Here is a 22,084-nt window from a genome sequence, read left to right on the forward strand (position 1 = left end):
GTGCTCTTTCCCTATAAAACAGTGGTGTCTCCGTGATCGGGCTTTTTCTCTTTCCTCCCTCGAGCTCTCTTATTATCCTGGCTGTCTGGAGTCCTCGCTGGGCTTCACGCTTGCGGGTTTCCCGGCGGCAGGCTGCAGTGACCAATTCGGAAAGGCAACTCCAAATTCTGCCTTCGCGTGGCCGAGCCTCTGGGCGTCGGACACCGTGAGGCACCGTGCAGTGAGGAACTGAGCACGCTTTCTGCCGGCTCGCAGCTCACCTCTCAGGACTCTCTCTCCACCGAGCCCCCGGGCCACCCCCCTGCGCGCCCGCCGGGAGCGCGGACCCCCGCTGTACGGCGGAGCCTCGGTCAAGATGGCCGCGCCCGGCCGCGATACCCAGGGGCGCCGCCATGGCAGCCGCCGGACCCGCTGAGGCCGCGCTTCGAGCCGCCGCCATGTCGGCCTCCGCCTGCGAGCCGATCTTCACAAAGCGGGAGAGCGTGGGCCGGAGGAGGAGGGCGGGGACGGCCGAAGGGGCCGGGCGTCCAGCGGAGATGGCTGTGTCCGAGCCGGGGGGCAGCGCGGCGGTGAGCGCGATGGCGGGGCGGGGCGGGGCGGCGTGGTGGTCCGAGGTGGTCTAATTGGGGGTCCGTGATTGGAGGGTGACTGTAGGCTCTGAGACGAGCGGTTTGGGAATCGGAGGCGATGCTGGAGGGCCTTCTGGCGGCGTGGGGGGGGGGAGGGGTGTCGGCGTTCTGGGGGATCTGTGGGGCAGTGATGGGGGCCCTGCAGGGTCCGCGGGTGCTACAGGTTATGGAAATCCGTGTTTGGGGAGATGTGCGGTGACAGTGAGGCGGGGAGTCAGTGGCACTCACGGAAAAGCCAGAGTCCGGAAGGCTCTGGGGATCAGGTATAGGGGCTCTGTGGTGTGTCAAAGACTGGGGAGGTGTGTGACAATTTGTGATCTATGGGAGCCAAGCGATTATAGTGCCTGTGGGAGTTACTGGATTGTCCTTGTGTGTGTGTGCAGAGGTGCCCGGAGGTCCGATAGGGGTTTATCACAATAGTTGAAGAGAAGAGACGATGATGGTTTAGAATAGGGAAATGCAGGGAAATACAAAACCAGATTCAGAATACTTCGGGAGATGAGCCAGTAAGACTTACTGATGAACTGATAAGAAACATGAGGGAAGAGGAGAATCAAGATTTACACCTAGACTTTTGGCTTGAGGCACTGGAGAAAGGGTGCTTCCCTTTTCTGAGAAAGGGCTGTGTTGGAGACAACCAGATTTGATGGATATAAATGGGAGCCAGAGTGGATGACAGTGGTTCTGTTTTGGCCACGTCAAGATGCCCGTTACATGTCCAAGTAGAGAATGAGTAGTTGTTAAATGTGTGAATCTAAAACTTAGGAGAGGTTTGGGCTAGAGAATCCATATGTGAAAGGCTTCAGCGTACAGATGGTATTTAAAGCTATAAGATTGGATGAGATCACTTAGGGAGAGAAGGCAGATAGAGAAGAAAAGAGGGACCAAGCTCTGGGTCGCTCTTTCGTTTATTTTTTTTAAAGATTTATTTATTGGGCGCCTGGGTGGCTCAGATGGTTAAGCGTCTGCCTTCGGCTCAGGTCATGATCCCAGGGTCCTGGGATCGAGTCCCGCATCGGGCTCCCTGCTCCTTGGGAGCCCGCTTCTCCCTCTCTCTCTCTCTCCTCCTCTGTCTCTCATGAATAAATAAATAAAAAAATCTTTAAAAAAAAAATAAATAAAGATTTATTTATTTGAGAGAGAGAGAGAGAAGGAGCAGGGGGAGGGGCAGAGGGAGAAGCAGGCCCCCCGCAGAGCAGGGAGCCCGATGCGGGACTCGATCCCAGGACCCTGGGACCATGACCTGAGCCAAAGGCACACGCTCAACCGGCTGAGCCACCCAGGTGCCCGGTCACTCTTACATTTAGAGGTTTGGTAGAGGACAGGAAAAAAAAGAGAATGAGGAGGCGTAGTCCCTGAGGTAGGATGAAAATTGTAAAGGTGGTGTCAAAGAAGCATAAAGAAGAAAGCTTTTCAAGACAATGCTAGTTGTGTTGTCACAGTTGTGTCATATGCTTTTGTGAGTCCCAGACACATGACTGCAGAGAATTTGACTTTGGCAAGATGTAGCTCAATGATTATTTTGATTGATTAGAGCTTTGTAGTGGAGTGATAAGAGTAAAATCCTGTTGGAATGAGTTGAAAGGATGGAGGTAATGAAGTAGAGACAGCAAGCATCGACCACACCACGAGTTTTGCTGGTAAAGGGAGCAATTAAATTGACATTGGATGGGACATGAGATTAAGAGATGGTTTTCATTAGATGAATTGATTTTAAAGCAACTTTGTATGTCAATAGAAATGATTGAGTAGAAGTGGAAAAATAGGTGGTACAAAAGAGAAAGAGGTTAATTGCAGGGGGTGAATTCCTTGAGAAGGCCGTTGAGGATGGGATCTAGAGCCTAAGTGGAGAAACTAGCCTTAGGTGAGAAAAGGGACACTTCTTCCATTTTAACAGAAAGAGACAGATGATAGGGGTTTTGGAAACAGATTGGTGGAATTGGTGGTAACAAGGCAAGGTAGTTCTTGTCCATTTACACTTACTTTCTCTCTCTTCTTTTAAAAGATTTTATTTATTTATTTGAGAGAGAGAATGAGAGAGAGAGACCACATGAGAGGGGGGAGGGTCAGAGGGAGAAGCAGACTCCCCGCTGAGCAGGGAGCCCGATGCGGGACTCGATCCCAGGACTCGATCCCAGGACTCCAGGATCATGACCTGAGCCGAAGGCAGTCGCTTAACCAACTGAGCCACCCAGGCGCCCCGCACTTACTTTCTCTTTGAAAGTATAGATGAATTTATCAGCTGAGAGTGGGGAAGGAGTAGATGCTGGAGATTTCCGAGATAAAAAGGAGAATGTTTGGAATAACCATCTTGGAAAGAGGAATAGGAAACTCCTGGTATTGGATGCCCAATTGCGATATGTGTTATAAACCTAAAGTGAGTCCAGGCAACACAGTTGTTTGATTTTTCTCTCTTGGGATGTTCAGCTACAAAGTTGCAGGCAGAGATGAAGAGGAGAGTTGGGTTTGATTAAGTTTGAGGCTTTGCTAGGTAAGTGCAGTGGAGAAGAAAAGGGGCAAGGACGTTAAAGCTGTTTTCCGTGGAGTGCATATGGTGTTAAGAACAAGGAATCTAAACAAGATAGAAGAAAAGTAAGGCCGTGTGGTGATGGAAGACTGTAGAAAAGTGATTCAGATCAATGATATGGGGGCCGAATGCATTTGGAGAATTATTGGCATGGAAGTGCTAGAGGAAAAAGGCTGACAGCATAGGAAACAGTGGTCGGAGGGTAAAATGTTTTAAGTAGAGAGGTGCTGTTGTGGCATGTGGCAAGGTCTAAGGAAAGGATGGGTGATAAGTAGGTGGCTGAGTTTGGGTGTGAGAAAAGATTGTTGGAGTCAGGAAAGAGAAGGGCCAGTCTGTGGACTCCTCTATGTCGATGGAGCAAGAGTGCAGGAGCTAGAGTGAGGAGGAGCGTGGTGTTCAAATTTTCAGTGAACGAGGCAGAATGTGCGCAAAAGTTGACTTAAGTGGCCCCAAACAGCTATCCTTCGAAAAGCCTGCTTGCAAGGTTGACCTTTGGCTGATGTCTGAGAACTTAGACTTCAGGTGGCTTCCTATCATTTCCAGAAATGATAAAAGTGGCTCACTGTGACTAAACTATGTAAACGATGTGGTTTATGCCGAGCTCCTGATTTCCTTCTGGGAACCTAGGATCTTTGTGTGTGCCAGGCAGAGGATGCCTATGAGTGCCACCGAGTCTCTGATGCACTTCCTTGGGAAACAACATTTCACACGTATTCTCACAACTTATTTCTGGAGGAATCAAGTATGTCCTGCCTAATTCCACTGGAAGAGGACTCTTGGATACTTGTGCCTGGTTTCTGTAGACTTTACCCCATATACACCATTTCCTTAGCTGATTTTGCCGTGTGTTCCTGAGCTGTATTAAATCATAGCTACGGGTCCAACTATACGCCGAGTCCTGTGCGTTTATCAAGTGAATCATTGAACCAGAGAGTTCATGGTTGAAAGTCTCGTGATATTCTAAACATGATAGGGATTTTGAAGGACGTATGAAAAAGGGTTGAAAGTTATCATTCACTTCATCGTCAGGCCATGAGGTACCCGAGTCTCGGTTGGGCCGAAACAAACAACCTCCTCCGGGGAGCACGGTAAGGGGCCGGATTCTCAGGAGACTGGTAGATTTCAGATAAAGGGAGCAGGGGAAGGGACTGGCCAAAGAGGCTGAAGGTACAGTGCAGTTTGCTGGCAGTGATTAGGGTTTCTGTAAAGGCTGCTGGTGGTGGAGTTCTGTTGGTGTCAGTGATTGGGGATTGATAGGGTAGGAATTTGGGGTCGTAGCGGAGATAGAGATTGATGTGTTCCACGGGCATCAGTAGTGGAGGGACCCCTGGGAATATGTGATTGGAGTGTCTGGGGAGCAATTGGGGAAATCTGTTGCTGTTAGTGATTGGGAAGTTTGTTGGGATCAGTCATTTTGGAATTACATCAGTGATTGAGAGGCCAGTGGCCCTGAGTGATGGGGCTTATTAGAAATCAGTGACTGGAGGTCTGTGAGGTTATAGATTAGTGACACATGCAGCTAATTGATTGGTGGTTTGTGGAGGTAAGGGTTTTTTTTCAATGTGAAACAAATATGTTTGAACGTGTGTTCGTTAGTGGCAAAATTCTCCAGTAGCTGTGTCATCCTCCTCTCACCTGCCTAATAAGAGGAGACTCTCGAACATGCTTTAATTTCTCCCCCATCTCCCAACCCTACCAGTTATGTTCCTGCTTATTTTTCTTACAACACACCTCTTGATTTTAAGGGATACTTTTATAACAGTTGTACAACATTATCAGGTTACTTAGATGTAACTAGACATTTGACTGGTTTTATTATTCATAGCCCTTTCTTGTATATTACATCTTTCCCAATCTTGAAATCTTTATTCTGATGCAATTTCCTTCTTTTAAAAATCACTTCTTTTCTTCTTCTCCTCCTCTTTCCCTGTCCCTTTCCTTCTCTTTATTTCTAAAGCACATAGGTGATACACTTTCTGCATCCTTACATGCCTAAAATACATTATTTTTGCTTCCAAACATGAATGATCTTTTCACTGGTTATATAAATCAAGGGTCTCAGTTCTTCTACCTCAAAACTCTATTCCATCGTCTTTTGTTATAGAAGAAAAGATAGACTGATTCTGTCTGGTTTTGGTAATTTTCTTTCTCTCTGATTTTTTTTTATCCTCTTGAATAAACAGATTTGCAAATGGGACTGTCATTTTGGGCTGCTACAACAAAGTACCATTGACTGGGTAGCTTAAAAACAACAGAAATTTATTTCTGACAGTTCTGGAGGCCAGAACTCCCAAGATCAGGGTGCCAACATGGTTGGGATCTGGTGAGACCTTCTGCCAGGTTGCAGACTCTTGTTTATATCCTCACCTGGCAGAGAGAGCAGAGAGGAAGCAAGCTGTCTTACGACTCTTATAAGGGCATTAATCCCATTCATGGAGACTCCACCTGCATGTACTCATCCAATTCTAATTACTTCCCACAGGCCCTCTCTCCTAATGCTATCACATTGGAGGGTAGGGTTTCACCATATGAATTTTGGGGATACACAGACATTCAATCCATAACAGGGACATTTCTTTCTTTTTTTTTTTTTTAAAGATTTTATTTATTTATTTGACAGAGAGAGACACAGCGAGAGAGGGAACACAAGCAGGGGGAGTGGGAGAGGGAGAAGCAGGCTTCCCGCGGAGCAGGGAGCCTGAAGCGGGGCTCGATTCCAAGACCCCGGGATCATGACCTGAGCCGAAGGCAGCCACTTAACAACTGAGGCACCCAGGCACCCCTCAGGGACATTTTTTAATATGATTTTTGTCTCTCAAAAAAATGCAGACTTGGGTAAAGAATTAGTATCCTATATAACATCATGATCAACATTGAATGGTTGAGGTAAGAGCAAATCTTTATTATCTTGTCCAAATCACCCAATAATATGGATAACATTAGACTGAATAGGAATATTGCTATTACAGGGATCAGTAACATTCAAAGATGTGACTATGGCCTTTACCCAGAAGGAATGGGAGCAGCTAGATCCTGCTCAGAGGAACCTGTATAAGGATGTGATGCTGGAGAACTACAGCAACCTTGCCTCAATGGGTAAGGACAATTCTTTCATAATTCAAAATGTGTCCACTATAATACATGTCCACTGTAATAATCTCTCTGAAGTTCTTGATAAGTTTGGCCTTGGCTATTATGAATCAAAGAGTTTTAATCCCTTTGGGTATGAGGCAGGATACTTGTGCCCCTGTCTCCAAAATGGAAGGTCTACTTAGGGTACATGGGCAGGCACATTGTGAAATTTCAGAAGCCATATATTCTTTCTTTCTTCCCTCCCTCCCTCCCTCCCTTCCTTCCTCCCTCCCTCCCTCCCTCTCTCTCTTTCTCCTTAGAAGCCATTATTCCTTATCCTCTCAAGGCTCTGAAGTCCAAATATTAGGGCTTGATTTCTGGGGTGTTTGTTTTCCTAACGCTCAATTTCTGCCATTTCTCACGAGCAGGGTATCAAGCTCCCAAACCAGACATGATCTCCAAGTTGGAAAAAGGAGAAGAGCCATGGTTGGGGAAGGGCAAAAGACCCAGACAATGTGGTCCCAGTGAAATAGCAAGACCCAAGCAAATAGGAACGAATGGAAGTAAGTTTCTAATTTTTTCGTGGTAACTTCGGAATTCTTCAATGAATAATTTATTTTTTAAATCTTCTTCAAGATCTTAGACCCTTTTCTCTTAACCAGGAGTAGCAGTTGAAAAATATCAGAATTTCTTGGGGAGGAGGAGTTCAAACTACAAAGATTCTCTAACCTTAGAGATTCTAATCTCTCTTCTGTCTATGAACCTCTTCATTGTGTGAGGTTCTCATATGAGGGTCATTATAGTTGTAAGCCAGTGTTACTCATGGGAGTTTGCTTATACCACTTGTATCAGTTAGCTTAGGCTAAGTTCTGCTCTATTAAGGAATGCCCCTAAATCTTAGTGGCTTCCAACAAGAAAGATTTGTTTCTTGCTCATGCTATAGCCCCATTCCACCTTACCCTTTGGACCTATACTGAAAGAGCAGTCCCTATTTGGCAAACTCTGGTCTCGTGGCAGAAGGAAAGAAGAATGAGTAGAACCACTGATGACTCTTAACATCACTGATTGGAAGTGGTAGATATCTCTTTCTGCTCACATTTCATTGGTTAATTGGTTAGAGTAGATCACCTGGCTACTCCTAAGTTCAACAAGTAGGAATGTGTAATCCTTCCACAGGGAGGATTCAAGGGACCATGCAATGGGTCTGGGAGGTACAATCTTTCCACAAGGAACAGTAATACAGTCTGCCACACCATGAGTATTGTGGTAGGAAAAAAGGTGAAAACCAGAGCTCTGAACCTCTGGTACCAGCCCCTCAAATGCCTAGCTGACCTTTCCTTATTGTCTTTCCTCATCCATGCTCTCCATCGCTCAGCTTCCAGGAAGGAGCAGTAACCCCTCTTAGCTGTTCTCAGAATCCCATTACAGCTTACCTTATTTGAAGCAGTGCTGTTTTTTATTATCTTCTTTTTTCCTAATATCCTCAGTTTTTTCCCTTCATCCACTCAAACTCTGGGACTCCATGGTATCACATTTCTCTCCTTATATGTTCAAACCTTCTTAGATCCATCCTCTTTCCAAATCTCTTGGCATGATGTTCCCCTGCCTTTAATTATTTTCCATTTCCCTCCTTTTCACTGTGAAATGCTCTAAACTTGTGGTCTATAGTGCATCATTATTTCCATTTACTTGTTACCCTATGCAGTCAGATCCCACAGAATTCATGCCTGTATGTAAATTTCTGGCTTCCCTTCCAGCGCATATTTTAATAGTTTTGGTCAGCATAAAATTCTTGCCTACCTGGCTTGAATTACACCGCTTGAATCTGGTCTTCTCTTCTAAGTGTTTCTTTACATTTATTTCACCAGGTTCTCTTCCTTCTCACTTTGCTGAAGTGTCCCTAAGGTTTTGTCTTCTACTATCTGGTCTTTTTTTTTTTTTTTTTTTCTATCGTATTTCCCTCGAAGACTCTTTGGATTTCAATTCTAAATTCCTAGGAGCGAGGATATTATTGGTCTAGGTAGGGCCCTTGAAAGAATCAAGCTATTTATTCTATACTGGTGACTTTTAAGGTAAATTTAACTTGTCCAAATAAATCTCCAGTTTCTTCATGTTGCACTCATATTTCACCTGCTTCCAGGAAAGTTCAATCTCACAGTGTCAGAAATGGAAAGCTGTGTCTTTTTGCCTTTCTTTCTAAATCAGAGCTTTCTTTCACCCTCCCTATTTTTATCAGGGTCTATTTTGATTTTAGGCCTGTGTACCATGGAGTTCCTGTGAATCTCTGCTCTCTGCCTTCTCTTTTACTGTCCTTGCCTCAGTTCCTGGTTTGTTTGTTTGTTTGTTTTCTTCAGTTCTCACAGACATCACCCAAATGAGGTGTATATTATCTCATACCTAAATTGCTCCAATTCTTAGGCTGATTTGTTGGCTCCATTTTTTGTTTCTTAGATTCCTCTTATATGTTGCCACCGAACATTAAAATATTCAGTTATTATTTATATCCCTATAGTCCCCCAAATAGCAGAATGTTTACAATGTATTTTTAAGTGTCCTCTGAATTTTCCAAGACTCCATGAATTTCCTGAAACCAGAGGGACTAGTCCTTCAAATGACAAATGAGGAGACCTCCTGGAGTTTTGGATTCATCCACTAGTGGCTCCAGTTTGGGCTATGTTTACTTTTCTCTCTGATACTTGGTGTTACAACTAAAAAATAGTCCTGAGTCATCTAATACATCTTTGTCATTGCTGCAGTGACTTTCTTCTTGGTTCAGGTTCTTATCTAGTACTTGGAGTTTCTTCAAGGAATGACTGTTCTATTCCCTCCAATGATTTGCTGAGTGTAGTGAGCTGTATACTTCAGTTCCTGAAGTTACAGTCATTTTAGCTTAAAATTCATGTTTTAGTTACTGTCTCAGATTCAGGACAAGCTTACAGCTTTAATCACATGCTCTGTCACACCCAACTCTCTCCTAGTATTACCTTATTATTATACCACTTCACTAGTTCAGGTTCTTTTCTTTTCCACCCCCCTCATGGTAAATTTCTCTCATAGTGCTTTATATCTTTTCCTGTTGGCCAAATTCCATCATCATAAGGGGTTCCTATAATGTTATACCTCAAAGGGTGTAGTTTTGAGCTTTTTTAAAAAAATTTTTTATTGTTATGTTAATCACCATACATTACATCATTAGTTTTTGATGTACTGTTCCATGATTCATTTTTTGTGCATCACACCCAGTGCTCCATGCAGAACGTGCCCTCTTTAATACCCATCACCAGGCTAACCCATCAGCCCACCCCCTTCCCTCTAGAACCCTCAGTTTGTTTTTCAGAGTCCATCGTCTCTCATGGTTTGTCTCCCCCTCCGATTCCCCCCCCCTTCATTCTTCCCCTCCTGCTATCTTCTTCTTCTTCTTCTTTTTAACATATATTGTATTATTTGTTTCAGAGGTACAGGTATGTGATTCATCAGTCTTGCACAACTCACACTGGGAACGGTATGTGCTATGGTGAGCACTGTGAATAGTTTTCAGTTTTGATCCCTTTCTTCCCAGAAAGAGATTTGCCTCCATCCTTTTCAGCATCCTTGGGCATTGGAAGAATCTGTCTTTGTCATGCTCTTGTTATATTCTTTCCCCCAAAATGTTTGTATCACTTAAAATTTCCTAAATGAAAAAGCAGCTGGAAGCTCTACTTCTCCCTGCTATATCTCTACTTACAAAAATTGATCTTTTACTCCATGGGAACTAATCTCTTAAGAATCCTTGATGAAAAGAATAGTATTTCCTGGCTTATATTCGAATACCATGACTCTTCTCTGTTTGAGCCCAGTTTTCACTTTATCCATGTAATGTTCCTTTACAACCAAGGCAGCTGTTCAATTTCTATTTCTTCCTTTCTTAGAGACTCATATCTGCTTTTCTCTTTGAGTCTGTTTAATTCCCACCTTAAAGATCTTTCTGCTTTTCCATGCACATAACTGAAAAAAGTCACCTCAAAATGGTAGTCTCAACTCTTAAGTTTTTGAATTTTTAAACATGTAGTATCCATACCTAGCTAAAAGAACTCTTTGGATTTCAATTCTAAATACTTAGGAGCGAGAATATTATTGGTCTAGGTAGGGCCATCTGTTTACCACTGTCCTGTCAATTGTTTTCACCCAAGGGTTGGATCATATGGTTCAAACATGGTTGCCTCCATTTGTCAGTGTGGATGGTGGTTTCATAGAAGCAACACACACTGGGAAGATAGCTTAAAATATGTCATTGTATAATGTGTGAAGGAAAGGATGTGAGCAATCACTTAAAGCTGGGAATAAGCTTAAAATTTATAACTGGTAATTAGTAGAGTGACCTGGCAGAAGCAAAGGCATGCTCCATAGCAAACTGTTGGAAAACAAGCACACGTGTACATTGTAAATCCAAATGCTATAAAGTTTGTTTGCTAATCTCATTACTATCATGGCACTACTTTTATCATGGTAAAAGCAGCAGGGAACACAGAGAAATTGCGGGGTTGTTATTTTGGTTTTGAGGGTTTTTGTTTAGTACAGGCATGTTGTTATTATATTGATCATTGGTGGTGGCAGTGTAACACACTTTCCCGCTTATTCCCTTAGTCGCCTATAAGCTGTTCAGTATTTCTTGATGGACTTACCTTATTTTCTCTATTTTGGCTCTTTGGAGTGCAATAACAAATGACAAATAACAATAACCTGAGCTGGCCTAAGTAAATAGAGGAATTTATTATAAGGACATATGTTTATCTCTTGTAACCTAAAAGCTGATACTTCAGCCAGACCGTACCAGGGACTAGAACTAGAATTGGGAAGCCATCAGCAATTGGGGTTATGTAAATGGTCTCTTTGAGGACACATGATCTTACATCTCTTTCCCTGTGGATATATGCTTCGTTCTTTGTACTGATGAACCTTCTGCTTACACAGGGAAGATATGACTTTACTATTTCTTGTCTTATATCCTTGTAAAACCCAGGGGAGACTAACTAGAGTTGAAATTTTTAGGAAGAAGACTCTTATTGGACACCATGGCTTGGGCCAGGTGTGTCTCCAACTGTCACCATGGAGAGTTGACTTAATATAGTACAGGCTGTGGGAGCCAAATGCTATGGATGGATTGGCTGTTATAAAAGCTGGGAAGCTTGGGCTGAGGAGAAATCTCAAAAAATATCAACTACAATCACAAGCTCCTCTAACTTCATCTGTTACCTAGTCGCTGCTCCTTGTGTTTATTTCATCTTCCATCCCAGGTTGCAAGGTCATATTTATAAACAGGCAAAGTTTTATCTAATTTCTATTGTCAATTAACTTTTCTTGTTTTTCCTACAGCACTTTCCCCCCAAGCCCAAGAGCTTAGGGACATTTGCACTTGATATTTCACTCACTTTGGGATACTAGGCTTGAGTAAAGATTCAGCCCCCACAATAGGACATTTCTTTTATAAGTTGTGTTCCAAAATATGAGAGGGCAAAGATTCACAAAAATGTCTTATTGAATTCCATTTTAGACGAGGTCCAGCAAGGTAATGACCAGCTAGCAAACCACCAGGAATCTCAAAACAAACTCCTTAAGGAAGTTGCATTCAAGAAAAGAAGTCTGACTAAGAAGAAAGGCCATGAATGTAGTTCACTGGGGGAAAAAAGTGTGAGTACAAAACATGTTCCTTCAAAAAAAAAGCTTAAATTCGATTCACATGGAAAGAGTTTGAAACAGAATTCAGACTTACCTGGTCGTATAAGAAACTATGCAAAAAAGAAACCTAGCATAGCTAAAGAGCACAAGAAATCATTCAGCCATAGCTTACCTGATACAAAGAAAGACAAAAATCAAACTGGAAAGAAACAAAAATTATCCAACCATAGCTTATCTAATAAGCATGACAAAACTCAAGCTGGCAAGAAACATGAGAAATTAGCTCATCGTAGCTCATCCGATACTAAACGGGACAAAATTCAAACTGGAGAGAAACATGAGAAATCATCCAGCCATAGCCCGTCTCCTACTAAGTGTGACAAAACTCAAACTAAAGCTAAACCCTATGAATGTAATCAATGTGGGAAGGTTCTCAGCCATAAACAAGGACTCGTTGACCATCAGAGAATTCATACTGGAGAGAAACCATATGAATGTAATGAATGTGGGATAGCCTTTAGCCAAAAGTCACACCTCGTTGTACATCAGAGAACTCACACTGGAGAAAAACCATATGAATGTATGCAGTGTGGCAAAGCCCACAGTCATAAACATGCCCTTACTGACCATCTGAGAGTTCATACTGGGGAAAAGCCCTATAAATGTACTGAATGTGGGAAAACCTTTAGACACAGCTCAAATCTTGTTCAACATGTGAGATCTCATACAGGTGAGAAGCCCTATGAATGTAAGGAATGTGGAAAATCCTTTAGGTATAACTCATCTCTTACTGAACATGTGAGAACTCATACAGGTGAAATACCATATGAATGTAATGAATGTGGAAAGGCCTTTAAGTATAGCTCATCCCTTACTAAACATATGAGAGTTCATACAGGTGAGAAACCCTTTGAATGTAATGAATGTGGGAAAGCTTTCAGCAAGAAGTCACACCTCATTATACATCAAAGAACTCATACTAAGGAGAAGCCCTATAAATGTAATGAATGTGGAAAAGCATTTGGACATAGCTCTTCTCTTACTTACCACATGAGAACTCATACAGGTGAAAGTCCTTTTGAATGTAATCAGTGTGGGAAGGCCTTCAAACAAATTGAGGGCCTTACTCAACATCAGAGAGTTCATACTGGGGAGAAACCCTATGAATGTCATGAATGTGGGAAAGCTTTTAGCCAAAAGTCACACCTCATTGTACATCAGAGAACTCATACTGGGGAGAAGCCTTTTGAATGTAATGAATGTGGAAAGGCTTTCAATGTGAAGTCACAACTTGTTATACATCAGAGATCCCACACTGGAGAGAAACCCTATGAATGTAATGAATGTGGAAAAGCTTTCAAACAAAACGCATCCCTTACCAAACATGTGAAAACTCATTCAGAAGAAAAATCTCATGAGTCAAATTAATGTGGGAAGTCTTTTAATTCAACTAAAGGTTTTATTTAACCTTAGTAGGATTCTGAATTTCAAGGATGTTAGAAGGCTTTTAATAAGAAGTCATACCTAATTACACATGAGAGAGTTTGAAAGTGAATCTTACATAGAAGCAATGGATGATACCAACCTTTTATAGAAAATATTGTTTTAAAAATAATTATTAATTATTTATATATTCAGACCAAAATATAAAGCTTTAAAAATCGTTAATGAGCTGAATAATCAGAGCAAAAGAGAAACAAATTATATATGCTGACAATTCCTGAGTTGCTTGAGTATGTGCACTTAAGCTCCACATCTGAGAATTGAATTTGCATACCTGTTAATTTCCATATATAAGTGTGTCTGGCCACTGGTATGAGGCTCATCTTTGATGTTATCACCTAGCTCTTCCTTAATGTCTTTGTTAGCTTCTACATCAGCTGCATACTTTCTAAAAGTTATTTATGTAAAAAATATTAACACAAAATTAAGAAAAAAATAAAATAAAGCAGCCAAGGATAGGGACATCATTCCCTACCAGCACCTGTGTATTGTTAAGTGAATAAAATTGTTAAGTGAAAAAAGCAGGTTGCTGAACTGTGTGTGTAGTATGTTCCCACTTATGTACAAAAGGGTGTGTTTGCCTGTGTGTGTGTGTGTGTGTGTGTGTGTGTGTGTGTGTGTGTAAGTATATATACATATATTTGTATGTGAATAGACTTGGTTTGAAAAAATACAGAAGAAACTTTATGGTGGTTGTCATGAGCAGAGGAGTACAGGAATGGGGGCTAGGATGGGAAGGAGACCTCCTTTTTATTATATACTGTTTGAAATTTTAAATAATGTACATGTGTTATTTTCACAATTAAAATGTTTTTAATATGCATACATCAACACTGATTAAAATTTTCACTGAGCTCACTCCATGGTGTTGTTTGATGAAGTGAAAGTGTCTATGCCTATTATGAAGGGTGATGAATCTGAGGATATGGTATTAAACTTGATATTGAATTCACAAAGACTTTTCCTATCAAACACATCTTTTTATTAAAATAATGACTTACAACTATAATTTAGCACCATGTTTCTTCTATATGCCATATTTTTAAAAGACTGAAGATAAATTGTGATTGCAGGTGAATGAAAGTGATCTTCTGAACAGTCACTCCATTTTATCACATATTCAGAGCACTTATATACAAACACCTGAATCTGGGATTTCAAATGTATTGCAACAAATACCACTACTTCCTGTTTCTGCTCAATAGCAGACATTGTTAATGGATCACTGCACTTTTTCTGAGTGAACCTAGACTTGGCCTCAGAGTCATTCTTAAGCATGCATTCCAGAAGGTACTGTGAATCAATTTGGGTTTCCACATGAGACCTACTTTCTACTGCATACCTATTTACTATTATTATTTTTTACTCATAAGTCATAGATAAAAAAATACAACTGAATTGTTTTTAAATTGTTACACCAAAAACAGTGACATAAGGACAAAAATGGTTTTGTTATATAAGGTAATAATATTGGGCATGCATGTCACCTTTTACATTTTCACAGCACGTTGACTACATTTCCTCGTTTGTTCTTCAGAACAAACATATGGGTCAATAAGCAAGACTTTTCTAGTGGTCAATTCTGCTCAATAAATATTTCACCTGGATACTAGTCTAGCATAATGATGGACCTCAACAAATAAGTGATTAAGTGCCATCCTTGCAAATACTTCGCATTCAAGTTCCTGCCTTCCTGATTTCCTCATTTCAGAGAATTAACAGATGTAAGTACTGAGAATGAAATTATGTGTGTGTGCATTCATGTAGTGCACACATGCATTGAAAAATCAACTCATGGATGTTAGAACCTCATTTCCAAGTAACTTATTTACTCTCAGAGAAGGAAAGAGCAATGTGAAAGCCATTTTCCATCAGTAACTTATAACCACGTGGAAGTTTGGTACTATGCACTGAATGAATCCTCACTGTCCAGAGCTGTGGAAAATTTGCACTTTTTAGAAGGATAAAACAGTTGCATGTTATGGCTATGTTAAATTCCCCACACCTCTTGGAGAACCCATAATAGTACCATACCTGGACAGTATGCCTGAGTAGTAGAAATGAATGCTGAAAGTCATCCTGTACAGTAAGAAAGGAATTAAAAGTCAGCATCAATAAATGAGGAAGTGATGTCTAAAAGATTATTGGAGGCAAAGGATGAAAGAAAATAGACATACAGAAATGAGTCTAAGTCAATGATAAAATGTATCAAAATTGCTGGGAGGGTTTGTTAAAACACAGACTTTAGAAATGGGCCCCACCCACAGAGTTTCTGATTCTGTGCAGGTCGGGGTGGGGGGGTGGCTGAGATTTTGCATTTTTAATAACTTGCCGGGAGACGCTGGTGCTGCTGGTCTGGGGACCACACTTTGAGAAACTGATTTAAATCATTGTTGAAGTGAATTTAAAAAGTATTTAAAAATGTTTCTGAGATATTTCTTTAACATGAAGATAATGTTTATATACACAAATACATATGTTAGAAAATGCATAATATCACCATCATTATGTGGACAGTGATTTTTTCAGGATTGTCAGTTTAAGAGTAAGTTTTATGTTTTTCTAAATAATTTTTCTATTTTCCTGAATTTATTTTGTTGTAATGAATTTTCATTACTGGGGTATGGCCAAGTAGAGTCCTACTAATCCTGACCCTCCCACAGAAAACAGTTATAAACTCCTGACAAAACCACATACACACACACGTGCGCGCGCGCGCACACACACACACACACACACACACACACACACACAACCAATGACCTGAAGGTATTGGAGAGTGAACAAAAGCAGATTATGGGAAAGAGTTGAAACTTGGAAGAAGGGAATATAGGAGGTTAGATCACAGCTTTTAGCCTGAGGACACACTGAAGTTGGTGTGGCAGGGGCAGGGGATGTAATTTGATAGAAAACATGCAGTCTTTTTAAGATGAAAAACCACAGGACTGACTTCAGGGCAACCACAGCCACTTGGAAAGTGAGAGGAGAATCCCAGAAAAGAGCGACTCAAAGAGGGGGTAATCCAAATTCTGTGAATAAATTCTGCCCAAATATCTGACTGACCCCTGAACTATGCGTATTTGGCACAGACGCCTAACGCTTCAACTAAAGACAAGAGAACTGAGCTTTTATTTGTGCTACTGCCCCACAGACTTAGTTTGAAGTTTGAGCTCAACCATGCTAATTACTTGATAAAACAAAATATTAACACTCTTCAGAGAAATAGAATCCAAACTCTCCACAACTTATCATTCATGATATATAGGATATAAGAAAAACTTACTTGACAGTCAAAGAATTAAATTGCAACCCCATTTCAAGAAAAGAGACAACGAACCCCGAAGCTGGAATGAACATATATTAGGATATTAATATAATTATTATAATTAATTAATATAATTAATATAATTATTATAATGGTGCTTAATGAAATAAAGATATGCTCACAGTGAATAAAGATTTTTTTTAAAACTAAGCAAAGAAATAGAAACTATGAAGAAAAACAAAAAGAAAATTCTAGAACTTAAAAATACAATGTCTTAAATTTAAATTTCACTGGGTAAGTTTACCAGCAGAATGAAAATGACAGAGTAAGGGGTGATTGAACTTGAAATAGCTCAGTAGAAATGATTCAAAGTGAGGGGGAGGGACTTTTTGTGCTGCGACGCACCTGGCGCAACCCTCTCCTCTCTGAATAATCTGAGTCCAAGTCCCGCGGAGGCTACAGCCATGAAGGAGAGACGCGCCCCGCAGCCAGTCGTGGCCAGATGTGAGCTCGTTCTGGTGGGGGATGTGCAGTGCGGGGAGACTGCGATGTTACGGGTGGTAGCGAAGGACTGCTATCCCGAGACGTATGTGCCCACCGTGTTTGAGAATTACACAGCCTGCTTGGAGACCGAGGAACAAAGGGTGGAGCTCGGTCTCCGGGACACCGCAGGATCTCCCTACTGTGACAATGTCCGTCCACTCTGCTACAGTGATTCGGATGCAGTATTACTATGCTTTGATATCAGCCGACCGGAGACAGTGGATACTGCACTTAAGAAGTGGAGGACGGAAATCCTAGATTATTGTCCTAGCGCCCGTGTTTTGCTTATTGGCTGTAAGACGGACCTGCGAACAGACCTGAGCACACTGATGGAGCTGTCCCACCAGAAACAGGCACCTCTCTCCTATGAGCAGGGCTGTGCCATAGCCAAGCAGCTGGGTGCGGAAACCTACCTGGAAGGCTCGGCTTTCACCTCAGAAAACAGTATCCACAGCATCTTCCGGACGGCGTCCATGGTGTGTCTGAACAAGCCCAGCCCGGTGCCCCCAAAGAGCCCTGTCCGCAGCCTCTCCACGCGACTGCTTCACCTCCCCAGTCGTTCCGAACTCATCTCTTCTACCTTCAAGAAGGAAAAGGCCAAAAGCTGTTCCATTCTGTGAAGTGGGGGTTGGAGAAGGGAGGCAACCTCCCACTTCCTCCCTTGGGTGGCAGAGGCACAGGGAGAGGGAGGATGGGACAGTTGAGGACACTGGACGTGCGTTTTTCAGACGGCCACGGGGAGGCCCTGAAAGGAGACAGGAATGGCACGAGGAAAGAGCCAGGCCCGGCTTGAGGACCTGACCCTGAGAAAGAACCATCACACCCCAAGCCAGGCACTCGGTTGTGGTGGGGGCGGCTGCCCCAGTGTCACCCCCACGCCCCCGCCCCCACTCCAGAGGAAGGAAAGGTGTGGGGGTGCGGGGGGCATGCTGGCCTCATGGGCTTGGGGGCCTCCAGGAGCCTCACCTTCAGCATCATGCCTCTTCCACACAGCGCTTCCGTGTGGACCAGGGGTGGGGCGTGGTCCCCGAGCCCTTCCCGTCCCGTCTGAGGAAGCCACGCAGGAGTGGAGTGGGGAAGCCAAGAGGCGGCTCCCGTAGGAGCCGAGCCCAGGTGCTTCATGACGGGAGTCAGAAGGCCAGGAGCTGGTCAGAGCCAATGAGAAGGAAACCTCATCTTTGCATAGCCCATGCCTCATGGAGAGCTGACATCATACATTCATACCTTCTCACCTAAGTCCCCAGGGTCCAAGGGAGAAGCCCCAGACCCCCTTCTCTCGCAGTGTGGGGGTGGTGGTGCTGCCGGGGGCAGGGCTGGGTGGGGGGGGGTCACCAGACTTTTTCTGCCCTCAGGGCATGACAGCTGGCATTTGTTTTATATAGACTCTTGTCTTTGGAACCGGGGGGGGGGGGGGGGGGGGGGGGGGGGGGGGAGTGTTTCAGTCTGTTCTACGTTCTGTGTTTAAAGAAGAAAAACCTATTTATTAATGAAAAATATAACACATATAAAGAAAAAAAAAAACAAAGTGAGGGGGAAATGATTGAAAAGATAGGAAGAGAACCTCAGTGACTTGTAGGACAATAACAAAATGTCTTGAATATGTGTAGCTGAAGTCCCAAAAGGAGAGCAAGGAAAGAGTGGGATACACAAAATGTTTGAAGATATAATGGTTGAAATTTCCCCAAATTTGGTAAGTGATATAAATGTACTCATTGAGAATCTCAGTGAACTCTAAGCAGGTTAAGTGTGAAGAAAACCATGATTCACTGCTCAGTGAACTCTAAGCAGGTTAAGTGTGAGGAAAACACATCCTAAACAAGCTGCCAGAACCTAAAGATAAAAATAAAATCTGGAAAGCCCCGGGAAAACAACCCATATGTGATAGAAAACAATTCTAATGATTGGTGACTTACTATCAGAAACTGTGGAGGCCAGAAGACAGTAGATCAGTAGATCCTTAAAGTGGTATGGGAAAACAAAACAAAACCCTCTGACCTTGAATTCTGTATCCAACAAAAGTATCCTTCAAAAATGAAGGTGAAGTAATGACATCTTAGATAAAAGAATTAAGAGAATTTATCCCCAGAAGACCATAATGTTTTCCAGGCTGAAAAAAATGATACCAAATGGAAACTCAGTTCTTCAGGAAGCACTGAAGAGCATGAGAAATGGTAAATATGTAAGTAAATATAAGACTATTTTAACCTCTTTATTTCTTTAAAATATTTAGGATTTTTATTTTTTTAAAAAAGGTTTTATTTATCTGACAGAGGAACAAGCTAGGAGAGCAGCAGAGGGAGAAGGAGAAGCAGGCTCTCCACTGAGCAAGGCTTGATTCCAGGACCCTGGGATCATGACCTGAGCCAAAGGCAGACGTTTAACTGACTGAGCCACCCAGGCACCCCCTTAGGGTTGTTTAAAACAAAACTTATAACATTGTCTTATGTGGATTGTAAGGCATTTAGATGCAATACATGTAACAATGCTAGCACGAAGAATGGGGGCAGGCCTATAATGTAGGAATGTGTCTAAATTTTATGTGATTTGGTACAATAGCAACTTCAAGTAGACTATGAATGTCAAAGATGATAGAGCAATCCCTAGAGAAACCACTGAAGAGTAAAGCAAAGAGGTATAGTCAAAAATATAACAGATAAATTTATGAACCTCTAAAAAGTATTTTAAAATTTTCATAATGGAAATAGGAAGGGAAATACAGAAGAAGAAAATCAAAGGAGACAAACATACAAATAGTAAGATGGTGGACCTAAATCCATTCTCAGCAATAATTACTTTAAAAGTTAGTGAACTAGGGCGCCTGGGTGGCTCAGTTGGTTAAGCGACTGCCTTCGGCTCAGGTCATGATCCTGGAGTCCCGGGATCGAGTCCTGCATCAGGCTCCCTGCTTGGCGGGGAGTCTGCTTCTCCCTCTGACCCTCCCCCCTCTCATGTGCTCTCTCTCTCTCTCTCTCATTCTCAGTCTCTCAAAATAAATAAATAAATCTTTAAAAAAAAACAAAACACGTGAAAATCCTTTAAAAAAAAAGTTAGTGAACTAAACTCTCCAGTGAAAAGGCAGAGATTTTCATAATGGGATAAAAAAAGCAAGACCCAATTTTATGCTCTGTACAAAGTCTAGACTTTAAAAAGACACAAAGAAGTTAAAATTAAATGGACTGAAATGATATACAAATACATACAAAGGCATGAATGGCTATGTTAATAGCAGACAAAACAGACTTCTCAATAAAAGTATTAACAGAGATAAAGAGGGCCAATATAAAAAGATTAAAGGATTAATTCCTCAGGAAGACATAAGGTTCATGAACATTTATGCACCTAAAACAGAGCTCCAAAATACACGAAGCAGAAATTGAAAAAACTGAAGAGAGATATAAAAAATTCCACAATCATAACTGGAGATTTTCACATCCTGCTCTAGGCAGCTCATAGAACAGCTAGACAGAAAAATTAGTTAAGATAGGGGCACCTGGATAGCTCGGTTGAGTGTCTGACTCTTGATTTCAGCTCAGGTCATGGTCTCTCAGAAGAGATTAGTGGGATAAACTATAGCTCAAGCTGCTATAGTGGTCCCAAGGTTATAACAGATAACTCATCATCTCACTTCTCCACTTTCCATTCTCAGCTACCTCTGCTGACATAAGACACTGGCCATTATGCCCTTCTCAGACCTGAACCTGTACATTTACGGCACAATCGGGCAAGGGTACCAAGTGGATCAATGGGTTCTGTGTTTTCTTCCCTGTCCACATTGTGTGATAGCAGCTCACTTTCTACTGACGTCAGGGTTATTCACCTCTTCTAAGATAGTGATACCTCCCTCCTCTTGCCTGCTGGTTCCTGAACACAAAGAGCTCAGAGTACTTAGGCATCAACCTGAAGTTCCTGCACGGGACGCTGATGTAACAGTGGTGGATGCCATGTGCTTGCTTATACCTGCTGTTCCTGAATGTTCCACTTGTATCCTAAAATGGATATTTTCTAAACCCACTTAATTCATGACTTGATGGTTTTGACAGGTTCTACCCCATACTGGGTAGTTCTGGTGGAGTAGTCATTTAGTGTCGCATGGTCATGCATTCTGTCTTTACCTGGGTGCGATAGCCTGCCAGCAGATGTTTTACAAAAGCATCTAATCCTCCACCGCAGATGGCCTGGCCTTGCTCCAAAATTTGAGGAGCCTATGTTGTTCTCCTACTGTGGCTTGCCACGAACTCCACATGGTGTCCATTCCCCACCACTGATACCACCAGTACCAAGGGTTAAATAAACATCAGCTGAATATGTATGTGAGAGTCTATTTCTGGACTCTCTGTTCCATTTATCTATTTATCTATTACATTAAACTGATGCCAATATTACATTAAATTGATTCTTGTAACTTTATACTAAGTTTTGAAGCCAGGTAAAGAGAGTAATCCCTTCCACTTTGTTTTTCTTTTTTAAAGTTGTTTTGGCACATATTATATTTTGAGAGTATTGCCAAATGTCTGCCACCCATCTACATGTATGTGCGAATAATTCCATACTTGATTTCTTCATATTGGATAAGATCAATTTAAAAAATTTTATCAATATGGAAAAGTTCATTGTTTAATTAACATATCTTTGATTATTATTGAGGTACCTGTCCTTTTTTCCATTGGATTTTTGATCTGTGTCTTTTTAATTGTCTGAAGACCTGTGTTTCATTGGAAATAATTCAGTCTTTGACCTGCTTAAATTCTCTTGTGTGTTAAAAACACCAGCTTGTAACCTGAATTCTCATCTTTCTCTCCCTTACTATACAAGCTTCTTGAAAACTGGTGTTACCTTGGTGTTTCTACTTCCTCAGTTCACATTTATACTTCAGTGCAATTTGGTAGCGCT

At 41.9% G+C, this 22,084-nt stretch overlaps 2 protein-coding genes across 3 annotated transcripts; both read left to right on the forward strand.

Annotated features, from left to right (window-relative positions):
* The first annotated feature begins 320 nt into the window (after positions 1-320).
* On the forward strand, positions 321-14,298 carry ZFP37 (ZFP37 zinc finger protein). Of its 2 annotated transcripts, XM_035723430.1 has the most exons (5): positions 438-569; positions 5,986-6,042; positions 6,126-6,252; positions 6,657-6,791; positions 11,759-14,298. In XM_035723430.1, exons 2-5 carry the CDS (start codon positions 6,034-6,036, stop codon positions 13,309-13,311), a joined length of 1,824 nt encoding a protein of 607 aa, XP_035579323.1. In that variant the 5' UTR covers positions 438-569; positions 5,986-6,033; the 3' UTR covers positions 13,312-14,298. The 2 variants fall into 2 exon arrangements, with proteins under 2 accessions (XP_035579322.1, XP_035579323.1); XM_035723429.1 differs by lacking the exon at positions 5,986-6,042 and having other exon boundaries at positions 321-569.
* Positions 14,299-17,062: 2,764 nt separating this feature from the next.
* On the forward strand, positions 17,063-18,127 carry LOC113934661 (rho-related GTP-binding protein Rho6-like). Its single transcript, XM_035723757.1, has one exon. It carries the CDS (start codon positions 17,116-17,118, stop codon positions 17,812-17,814), a length of 699 nt encoding a protein of 232 aa, XP_035579650.1. The 5' UTR covers positions 17,063-17,115; the 3' UTR covers positions 17,815-18,127.
* Positions 18,128-22,084: the final 3,957 nt, after the last annotated feature.

The sequence above is a fragment of the Zalophus californianus genome, chromosome 13, assembly GCF_009762305.2.
Source record: "Zalophus californianus isolate mZalCal1 chromosome 13, mZalCal1.pri.v2, whole genome shotgun sequence".
Lineage (NCBI taxonomy): Eukaryota > Metazoa > Chordata > Mammalia > Carnivora > Otariidae > Zalophus > Zalophus californianus.

Excerpts from the sequence above, each read along its gene's own strand:
- ZFP37 (XM_035723429.1), top strand. The coding sequence starts at position 393 with ATGGCAGCCGCCGGACCCGCTGAGGCCGCGCTTCGAGCCGCCGCCATG. Across the intron at positions 570-6,125 it reads AGCCGGGGGGCAGCGCGGCG|GGATCAGTAACATTCAAAGA; the intron begins GTGAGCGCGATG and ends TTGCTATTACAG. Across the intron at positions 6,253-6,656 it reads CAGCAACCTTGCCTCAATGG|GGTATCAAGCTCCCAAACCA; the intron begins GTAAGGACAATT and ends TCTCACGAGCAG.
- LOC113934661 (XM_035723757.1), top strand. The coding sequence starts at position 17,116 with ATGAAGGAGAGACGCGCCCCGCAGCCAGTCGTGGCCAGATGTGAGCTC.